The sequence below is a fragment of the Nicotiana attenuata genome, chromosome 3 (genome assembly GCF_001879085.1).
Source record: "Nicotiana attenuata strain UT chromosome 3, NIATTr2, whole genome shotgun sequence".
Classification (NCBI taxonomy): Eukaryota; Viridiplantae; Streptophyta; class Magnoliopsida; order Solanales; family Solanaceae; genus Nicotiana; species Nicotiana attenuata.
In genome coordinates, this window is record NC_031991.1 from 64,402,062 (window position 1) to 64,413,234 (window position 11,173).

Consider the following 11,173-nt stretch of genomic DNA (forward strand, 5'->3'; position numbering starts at 1 on the left):
TATCCGAGGATAGAACCCTGTTCAAAATAACCTTCGATGGTGAGCTCGCAATATGTCTAGGGCCAGGAGATATCGAGTACATCCTGAGGAAAATCCACGAAGGCACCTGCGGAAATAGTTCAGGCGTCGAATCATCGGTTTGAAAAATAATTAGAGTCGGCTACTACTGGATTGATATGGAAAAGGATGCGAAGGAGTTCATACAAAAATGTGATGAGTGTCAAAGACATGCTCCGATGATTCATCAACCCGGGGAGCTGCTGCATTTGATTTTGTCACCATGATCGTTCATGAAGTGGGGAATGAACATCGTTGGCCCCCTTCCATGGGCACCCTGTAAGGCTCAATTTATATTGTTTATGACTGACTATTTTTCTAAGTGGGTGGAAGTCCAGGCATACGAGAAGGTCAGAGAGAAGGAAGTCATCGATTTCATTTGGGACCACATCATATGCCGGTTCGAAATGCAAGCCGAGATCGTGTGCGACAACGGGAAACAATTCATCGGCAATAAAGTAAGTAAGATTCTCGAAGACCACAAGATCAAAAGGATCCTATAAATACCATATCAACCTAGTGGGAACGGACAAGCAGAATCGACCAACAAAACCATACTCCAAAACCTCAAAAAGAGGTTAACCGACGCCGAAGGAAAATGGAAGGAAATCCTACCCGAAGTCCTATGGGCATGCCGTACGACCTCGAAGTCCAGTACCGGGGTCACCCCGTTCTCACTGGTTTACGGCACCGAAGCTCTAATACCGGTCGAAGTCGGGGAACCAAGTATTAAATTCCAATACACAACCAAGGAATCAAACGACGAGGCCATGAATACGAGCATGGAGCTATTAGACAAAGGCGCGAAGCCGCCCTTGTCCAGTTGGCCGCCCAAAAATAGTGAATAGAGGGTATTACAACCGAAGGGCTGACCTTCGACACTTCAATATCGGGGACTTAGTATTAAGGAAGGTCACACTAAGCGCCCGGAACCTAAACAAAGGGAAGCTAGGGCCGAACTAGGGATGCTCATATCAAATTATCGAGGTCACCGGAAAAGGATCGTACAAACTCGGAGCAATGAACGGTGAACGGATACCGAATAACTGGAACATAACTCACTTGAAGTGATACTACTGCTAAGGTACGACCCCATTCATTCCTTTTACTTATTTTTGAACTAACACTTGCAGATAACCAACAAGGAACAATGCAATTTTTTAGGCATGAAAGCATGTGTTTCACTCTTTTTCCCTTGAACCGGTTTTGTCCCAAATGGGTTTTCCAGCAAGGTTTTTAACGAGGCAACCGTGGATCGTGCTAACTTAGAATCGAAGGTCGATCATGAATCGGTGTCAAATATCACATCAACAGTATCCGAGGCTTATATATGATCAACCTCGGAGACTGGGGGCATTACCCCTCACATAATGACCTCAGCAAGGAAAGAGACTTTGTGATCGAACGATCTAGGCTCGATCGATAGGATTTACTGTAAGGGCCAAACGGTCAAATGAATCGTGCCCGCATAGACTGCTCGAGCCCTGGCACAAAGGTTGTATGCATGTGTAACTATTACGCACAAGAATAAAAAGAAGTCTCTGCCTTGCGGATAAATATCTTGTCCCTTGAAATTTTTTATTTTTGCATTTCTTAAAGAATTTCCTACATCCGATCCCCTAAAGGTATCAAGCCCAAGGGCCACCTTAATCTGAGTTCGAACGATCACTCCCACTCGAGGACTGTCGTCCGAAGACAATCTCGAACGATCCAGGCTATCAGGGCTCGAGGGCACAAGACCTATTAGGAAACGCCCAAATTTTAAAGGCTACGGCCATCCCCATTCGGGACTGTTATCTTAGGCAAGCCCGGATAACTTGGGGTGACAAGCCCACTGGTCAGTACCCAAACTAAATAGGCTACGACCATATTAAAATGGCTCGAAGAATTCCAAGACCGGTAACAATAACAAGGCCTTCGAAATTTCTTAACTGGTTCTAAAGGCTACCCTCGACAAACTATAATCTAAAAAATTATATTTACTTTTGGGGAAAAGGTTTCCGGTCATACCAAACCCCCACAATGCCTTTAAAAAAATAATGTCGAAGGCAAGGCCAGTTCGGAACCCCTGAACATGACCTAACTATTTTATGCTAAGGCATTTCGATCTTTGCAAATTTAAATAATAAAGCAAAGGAAAACAAAACTCAATGATTGTCAAAGGGAAAAGAAGCCTTGTATTATATATATACTGTCTTTACAAAAGTCAAACGTCCTTGACCAAAAAGTACAAAAGTACATGATTACAAAAATGCAAAAAACAAAATAAAATGTACAAGGCACTTAAACGGACTAGACTTCACCAGGGGCCGCCTCATCACCGGGACCATCGGGGTCCTCTCCACCTCCGAATCCGTCGGAACCCTCAGAATCTTCTTCTTCTTCATCCTCGACGTAAGCCAATTTCTTGGCCTCGGCCTCAGCCTCGAGCCTCTTAGCGATCTTTATCTCGACTGACAAATCAAAACCCCGAGCATGAACCTCCTCGAGGGCCTCCCTTCGGGACTGTCGCTTCTCGTATTTGATGATGTCTTTCAAACGGTCTTGGGTTGCCTCAGCATCAGCTCTATACTGGGCTACCATCTCGTGGGCATCGTCTTTGGTTAGTTCAACCACCGACTTGGCCGCTTTGAGCTCCTTGACAAGGGCTTCCCGATTGGCAACAGCCGAGCCCAACTGGGATTGGAGTTCTTCGGCTTTTTGGGACTGTGCCTCAGCCTTTTCCATCATCATTCAAAGTTAAGCCTCCGCAGAGGCCAATTACGCTCGAGCAATTTCCTTTCCCGAGGCCAAGCGATCCATTTTGCTTTTTCATTCTTCGGCCTCGACCTTTATCACATCCATCTCTGCCCGGAGCTGGTCGATCCGATCAAGCTTCTGTTGGACATGCGGGTTCGAACTGTTAGTCACCGTGTCTGACTCGTCATCACTAACCTCAAATATTCTTCTTACCTGCTCGACCAGGTCGGTGTGCTCCTTCCTAGTCACCTCTAGCTCAGCTCGAAGGCTCTTAGCCTCCCCTTCACATTGATTTCTAAGAAGTTTGTAAGTATCCTCTTCTCAATGAGCCCTCAGACCTCAGCCTCAAGTTGGTTCGGCTCATTCGGATATCGGAGAAAAGTCTCATGATGAAGCACCGAGGCCTACGAAAATAAAGAGAAATGTTATGACTATCTATAAATTAGTCTAAGTACAAATTAAAAGTCATCAAGAGGTATCTGAAGTTACCCGATTTAGCGTCTGTTGTGCTTCGTTGAACAGGCAGGGCACGTCCACCTCGTTTATCTTGGCTTGGTCTTCCTCGGTCACTAGACACCGAAGGTAACTGGCCACCCCTACGGGGGCAGAGAGGACTCGGGCATCCTCCAGAATAGAGATGATGATCGATCGTTTCCGGTCAGGATCCATACTCGGAGCTGGGAACCAGTTGATTAGTTTCGGGATTGAGGAAACAAAGGGGACTCGATGATGTCTATCACACCGAGTGCATCCTTCGAGGAATTACCCATATCCCGGGAGGCCTCTGCCACAGCCTCCTCGCTGGCCTCGACCACGGCCTCTTCGCCGGTCTCCCTGGCTTGAGGCAGATCGACCTCGTCTGTCTCTGGTTCAGAGGCCCCTTGTCCCTTGAACTGCGACCATACGTGGGCCACCAGTTCAGAGGCTTCTTCTTCTTCTTCTCATTCAGATTCGTCCCTCAGCCTGTAGAGTAATTCCAAGGAGGGTGCTCAAGCACTGGTACTTTCTTTGGGCTTGCGTACCAGCTTTCTTTTTGTTCTCTTCTCCGAGCTCAGAGAACTCGGAGCCCTTTTTATTTTCTTCTCGTTGGCCCATCTCGAAACAGGGGACTCAAGAGGCAAGTCCTCGTCGCCAACCGGAGGCTTGAGCTCGACATCCTTAAGAAAACCTGAGATAGAAAGTAAAGAGAATTAGGACTTGATAGTAAAAGGAGAGGCCTAACACGGCCTGACCAGAAAGGGGATCTTACCATGGGAACGGGCCTCCCAATGGCCCTTTGAGAGTTCACGCCACAAACGCTCGGAGTAGGGCATCTGAGAATCGATGCCCTTGACCCATCTCTCGAGTCGAGGAATATTATTTGGAACCCGAGCAACGGCTGCACCATCACAAGCACCAATAAGAAAAGGGAAAGTAAACATAAAAATCAACATTCGAAGGGAATTTCCACTTACGTTTTGTGTTCCACTTCTCGGGAAATAGCATGCATTCCGCCGAGATTAGGTCTGAGGTCCTCACCCGGACAAAACAGCCTTGCCAGCCTCGATCTCGGTCCTTATCGATACTAGAGAATGGGGCTTTGCTGGCCCGGCGCACAAGCTTTATCAACCACCCTCAGAATAAGCGGGTACTGTACAAGCGAAGCAGGTGATCCACGGTGAACCGGCAGCCATCGATTTTGATCACGAAGAATCGGAGGAGGATCACTATCCTTCACATTGAAGGATGGATCTGACAAATGCACACCTCGTACCTCTTGCAGAAGTCTATGATGACCGGGTCCACCGGTCCTAATATGGAGGGATAAGTGTAAACACTCAGGTATCCCTCGACATGGGTGGTAATGGCCTCCTCGGGGTTAGGGACCACTATCATTTTTTCGGCCCAATTGCAATCTATCCGAACCGTAGGGAGGACCTCTTCGATAATCGTACAGATGTACCTCGAGAAGTCTTCGCACTGGCCAAGTATGGAAGAGGATTTTTCAACCTTTAAATCATTACTTACCGAGAGTCCTCCGGGGATGAACATTTTCAAAGGAGGTTCATGTGCTAGTTTATCAATGGTGGTACGCGAAATAGTTTCTTCCGCCTCAGTAGCCGGCCGCGAAGCAGAAAGTGTTTCTTTTTGGGGAACGATTTTTGAGGTTTTTGCCATTTCTTTGAAAATAGAGGAAGAAAGGAAATTGAAGGGTTGATATGATGATTAAGAAAGTTCTTGCAAAAGATCCCAAGTAAACCAGAGTATAATTGGTAGAGAGTATTCAAATTTCAAAGATACGAGGGTAGAAGGTTTTGATGTAAAGTTAAAATGAACAAATGATGGGGGTATTCACATCCAGGAGTGGTCGACCGGCAATTGAAAAGCATTTAATGCCATTAAAACTTGACTGACGTGATGTTTAATTTATTTTATCATTTCTATCGCGAGGTATCGAAGTGAGAATCGGAATCTCATATCGTTTCTCATCGTCTACTCTCTGAAAAGCGAGGGGACTGTCTGTATACGGTCAAAATCGGGCTCGTCTACGACATGGTAGATCGGGCTCGGAATATGAAGGACTTGAGATTGACCCCAGGTCCCACAGGACCGGAGCCCGAGGTTAGAATGCCTGCCTTCGAGAATATTGAGTCCGTGATCCCGGAATCAACCTTGACCCTGAACAAGCTCGAAGAAACGTTGTCTGCATAACCAACAGAAGACCGAAATATCCGTGATCAGTCAGATATTATGGCGGGAATCTCGGCACGTTCAATAAGGAACCGGCAATCAGCGAATCAAGAGATTTTTTACCTTATATAGAGTTGTATCTAATATAGGATTCCTCTACTATATAAAGGGGGGTCTTTTTACTTGTAAAGAGATATTGTAACACGCATTCCAAAGCAGTATATTATTATTTTATTTCTTTAAACTCTTGTTCTTCTATATCTTGATACCAATCAAATTGCATTCAGTTCAAGTGTGACTGACTTTCCAAGACTGTGATTGTTCAAGTTATGCGGTTTGAATTTACTGTATCATTGTTTATTTTAATTGCAATCTTAATTTATCGCTTTGTGTCAATTTAATCCATGTATCCTTAAAGCCACTTACAAATTTGACTATTATTCAATTTTGAGGGTAAACAATATATATACACATCGTATTGGAGTGGGTGGAAGTCATTGAGGCTCGCTTCTAGTGTTTTATGTGATAAGAATATGCCACCAAAACTCAAAGGTAAGTTTTATAGAGCGGTGGTCAGACCGACTATGTTGTATGGGGCGGAGTATTGGCCAGTCAAAGAACTCCCATGTCCAAAAGATGAAGGTGGCTGAGATGAGGATGTTGAGATGGATGTGTGAGCATACCAGGTTAGATAGAATCGGTAATGAAGTTATTCGGGACAAGGTGGGCGTGGCCCCCGTAGAGGATTTAATGCGAGAGGCGAGAGTTATATGGTTCGGGCATGTGAAGAGGAGTTGCACAGATGTTTCGGTGAGGAGGTGTGAGAGGTTGGCCCTGGAGAGTCTAAGGAGAGGTAGAGGTAGGGCGAAGAAGTATTGGCAAGATGTGATTCGGCAAGATATGACTTTGCTCCAGCTTACTGAGGACATGACCATGGATATGAAGGTATGAAGGTTGAAAATAAAGGTAAAGGGTTAGGTAGCCGAGCGTTGTCCTTGTTTGTAACAGTAGCTTTAGTACATGACTTAGTGTCATTTGCGTATTTTTGTATTCCTTGACTTCTGTTATTACTTCTTGTTGCTTTCGTTTCAGTTTTCTTATTGCAATAGCTAGTGTTTGTTTTGTAATTTCGCTTCGATTTTCTGATTGGTGTGCTTGTTGTTGCCCTTTCTTTACTTTTCCTAAGCCGAGGGTCTACCGGAAACAGCCTCTCTGTCCTTTTGAAGGTAGGGATAATGTCTGCATACACATTATCCTTCTCATACCCCATTTGTGGGATTACACTGGATTTATTGTTGTGGTATATATTAGTATAACTAGATGCTTAAAAGTTTCATACATTTTTATTTTGAAAAAAACTAGAAATTTAAACTTATAGAATTTATGCGGTGGGTCCCTGTAGTGAAACACCATGTCCTCTGCATTGCCATTGCATTAGATTAGATGTATAAAAGTGACAAGCCACTCGTACAAAAATGATATGCTAAAACTTTCATACAATTAATCATGACGACTGCACACTCATCTCCATTATTGTCACAGTTGGCAATACAACTAGACAAAAGTTCAGTTGAGCTTATCAACATTGTCTGAAGCAAAGTATTATTGGAGGTTATTAGAAGCATCATCGGAAGGATAAGACAAGTAATTATAATTTTAACTAATAAAATACTATTGTAAATCTAATTAGTAACGTTGGAATATAATAATAAGAAAAAAGTAGGAAAGAAATATCATCATTTAGATACCCAAAAACAAAATGTTGGAAAAAGAATGCTTAGCAAGTGTGCAATCCAAGAAAATCAATTACAATGAGTCCAATAAAAATTGAGCTAAACTCCATCTCAAGACTCGAATTTTTCCATCCTATTTGTCTATAATTAAGCTGCTTTCTTTTCAACAAGTTTTTCAATCAAGTCAGCAGCATCTTGAACTGTTACAATAGTCTCAGAATTCTCTTCTTCTACTGCAATGCCAAATTCCTCTTCTAGTGCCATCACAATCTCCACCTGCTCAATCACAAACGTTCACAGAGTCATTTGATCATTCTCTCTCTATATATATATATACAACGAATTGCAGAAGCAAATCAGTAAGTGAAGATAGAAATTAGTACTCACAGTGTCAAGAGAGTCAGCGCCGAGGTCCGTATTGAACGTAGATTCAGCGCTGACTTTAGTGTCTGCAGGTAAAGCTAGTTGCTTCCTCACTATGCTTATTACCTTCTCAACTGTCTCTAGCTTTGCCTGTGGGTTGAAACAGATCAAATCAACAAATATGCCATGGCCAACTATTACCATAACTTATAATCTAATGGTATCAGTCAAAACTTCTTATAATAAATGTGCGTTCGATTCTCATTATCCCTTTTTCCTTTCTCCCCCAATCTACCATGTAGTGAATTTTTTTGAAAAACAAAATGTCATGACCCCACTTGTCTAAAGTTTGTTTGAGGCAAGATGGTCTAATACGATTAGTGGAGGAGTTAGAATTTTTACTAAAGAATGTTAAAATATAAAAAAATAAGGGAAGTCAATATAGAGTTTTCGAATTATACAATATAAGTATAATTTTCCGGACGAAGTGTTGTCATTTAACATAAGGTGGCTCCGCCACTGAACATGTCCAACCTCCCATTTTTTTGGTTTGTCTTTTGAAGGAAAAGAAAAACTAATGCATTTCTCTAAATGATTAACTTAAGTTTTTTTTTCCCTTCAAAATTCAAATTAGATTAGATTTGGTAAGTATGAGTCATTTCAAATTCAACTCAAGTCAACAAACATGTTATAAACCCAACCTGTTTAAACTTGAGTAGGTAAAAGAGTAACGGTTGATTTTGCCACTTCTAGATTTTGTCAAGGTCAATAAATCAGGTATGTAATACTGGTTTTATCTCATTTAATTTTTTAAAAGAAATACAAATGCTACATTACAGAGCGTAACACTCTGTTTGGATCATTGTTCCCTATCGTTTTATAATGTATTGTATTGTATTGTATCGTATTGTATCGTATCGTTTTATGAATACATTGTTTGGATAGATTGTATTGTTTGTTATTGTTAAATAATATTTTGTTATTTGGTTTGACTGTATCGTACTGCACTGTAACTGATAAGTTTACTAAAATACCCTCAATTGTTTAAATATTAAATTTATCAAAATTATGTATAAAAATAATTTTAAAAACCAAAATAGAAGAAGGCAAAACACAATAAGGAAGCAGAACAAAGGAGCGAGACAGTAAAAGACAAAACAAAGGAGCACAACTAATTAGAATTGAGTTACAAGCAAATTAGGAGAAAAAAATAAAACAGGAGGCAACAAAACACCTTTAACATTGGTCTGGAAAAAAACAAAGTAGGTTATAAGTTGGAGATTTGGAGCTAAAATATAAAAAAGATAAAGGGTAAAATAAAATTATGGAGTAATAAGTTAAGGCATAATTGGAAAGAAAAATAGGAAACAATCTCACCACACCAAATCGGTTGTTTCAAAAAAGGAGACTTTTCATAGTTCCGGAACAATGGATTTAACAATACAATACAACCAATTATAATGAAACAATCAAAACAAACATTGTTTTGGGATAACAATACAATACAATACAACGAGGAACAACCATCCAAACAAGCTGTAAATAAAAGATTAAATGGAGGGGCATGAAAAAGAAGATTTACACAAGAAACACGGAAGCGGGAGGTTCTGAGAGAAGGGAAACCAGTAGTCCTTGCCCACCCTACAGAAACCAACTTCAGATCTGCATTTCCTCCGCTTATCTGCACATGGATTTAATTAAATTATTTAAGTACGAATACTTGCACCACAGATTAGGCGTTGAAGTAGTTAGTGGACTAATTGCATTATTGAAAGAAATGTAATTGCCTCCATAGTCAATACTATATGCTACATTAATAATTCAAAAGAAAATTAGTCATGTCAAAATGCCAACTAAAGGCAACTATTCGTAAGTTTTTAGCAATAACCTGTGATGTCTTGAACGACTGATTGAGTGAACACCCAAATCTGAGACAAGTAGCTGAAACACTAGCCATTTAATGAACAATTTGGAATTAAAAGGAGAAAGGCAGAGAAGAAATACTGATGATGAGATAATGACTGACAATTTGAACACTAGTTATCCAGAAAAGAAGAAAAAGACCTGGCAAATTGCACAGTAATATTAGTATTATATACTAAGTATTACGTAGAAGTTGACAAAGCAAAGCATTATTAATTTGTGTGGTGGAAAAAAGGAAAGAAGAGGTAGGATCCGGCGAGTGGTGAATATTTATCGGAGCAGCCTGCAAATCCTATCCAAATTATATGTTCCTTTCTTATGTGACATAGCTGCGATTCTGCTTGCTGGCTAATATTTTGTTTCGATTCTCCCTTTGACCATGTGCAACACTATTTTTTTCACACCCAATATTCGATATTTATATTGAGTTCAATTAAATTTGAATTCGCATCCCACACCAAAAGTAAAATGCTCCTTGATACTTAGCGATTGAACCCTTGGCTTGTTTTTGCAACAACTAATTAACTCATTCTCGTCCTAACATTTTGCTTAAAATCAGATAAAGATTATGTTTGATACGATCAAAATTCATTTATATCGGGATTTAATTGATTATTTTGTATGGTTAGTTTTATTTTCGATATTTTACGCTTTACATCAAATGAGAATATAACTTAATTCATTTGGGGAAAATGTTTCTCTTGCATGCTACATTGTTCTCTATTGTTTCTCATTGACTTTTTTTCCCATGTATATGTTATTATTGCCCTGACAATTACAAAACGGTAGCCTCAAGACAACTAAGTTACCTATGCACAATCATATTTTACTAAGTTTAGCAATCAAGCATCAACAAATAAATCTTCATTTGAACAGATAACTCTTTTGAAGAGATATGAATTTTGATGATGGCCCTATACTAGATTGTTTTCATAACGCATATTCTGTTGATTACATGCCTATAAATGAAAGGATTATGAAACTCAGGCCTATGGGAGAAATTTAAAAATAGCCAGATTTACAATTGGTCATTCAAAAATAGCTCAGTTTCAAAAGTAATCGAAATTTAGCCACTTTTCATGTAAAGATAAATCTGAACGAAAATACTGTTCAAAATCCGGAAAATACGCCCGCATATTATACGGGAGTTTCAGCATAAGTATGCTTGAACTCCAGGTTCCAGGATAACTATGCTGGAACTCCCGTATAATATGCGGGAGTTCAAGTATAATTATGCTGGAACTCCCGCATAATATACTGGAGTTCCAGCAAGTATAAATGTCCAATATAATATACTGGAGGTGCGAGCATCGGTGCTCCAGTCTCCCGTATATTATACAGGAGTCAGCAAAGTATACCGGTCCAGCATAATATGCTGGAGTTCGTACACAAATGCACCGAACTCCCGTATATTATACGGGACCGGTCTCTGTTGCAGCAAAATAGTGGCTATTTTTCATTGACTTGGTAAACGCTGGCTATTTTTGATTGACCAGTGCGAAAATTGGCTATACCGTGCTATTTTGACGAATTTTTCCAACTTGAGTCCAGATAAAAGTTCCAGTTTGAAAGTTTTGATGGACATGGGCATGGGCTTGGGCATCATTGGGCTCTCAAAGCAAATTAGGCCATAAAACTTTGGGCAAGTTACATATTTGGCCAGTTAGCCAAAACAATTGCATATATAT

The 11,173-nt window shown here is 40.6% G+C and overlaps 2 protein-coding genes across 2 annotated transcripts; one reads left to right on the top strand and one right to left on the bottom strand.

Moving 5' to 3' along the window:
- Nucleotides 5,329–6,579, top strand: LOC109224437. The gene is made up of 3 exons (XM_019389019.1): nucleotides 5,329–5,477; nucleotides 6,153–6,411; nucleotides 6,559–6,579. Exons 1-3 carry the CDS (start codon nucleotides 5,329–5,331, stop codon nucleotides 6,577–6,579), a joined length of 429 nt encoding a protein of 142 aa, XP_019244564.1.
- Nucleotides 7,187–9,657, bottom strand: LOC109223940 (acyl carrier protein 1, chloroplastic-like). Its single transcript, XM_019388441.1, has 4 exons — nucleotides 9,451–9,657; nucleotides 9,145–9,243; nucleotides 7,587–7,712; nucleotides 7,187–7,475 (listed from the first exon to the last, which is right to left on the bottom strand). The coding sequence occupies exons 1-4, from the start codon at nucleotides 9,517–9,519 to the stop codon at nucleotides 7,347–7,349; spliced, it is 423 nt and encodes a 140-aa protein (XP_019243986.1). The 5' UTR covers nucleotides 9,520–9,657; the 3' UTR covers nucleotides 7,187–7,346.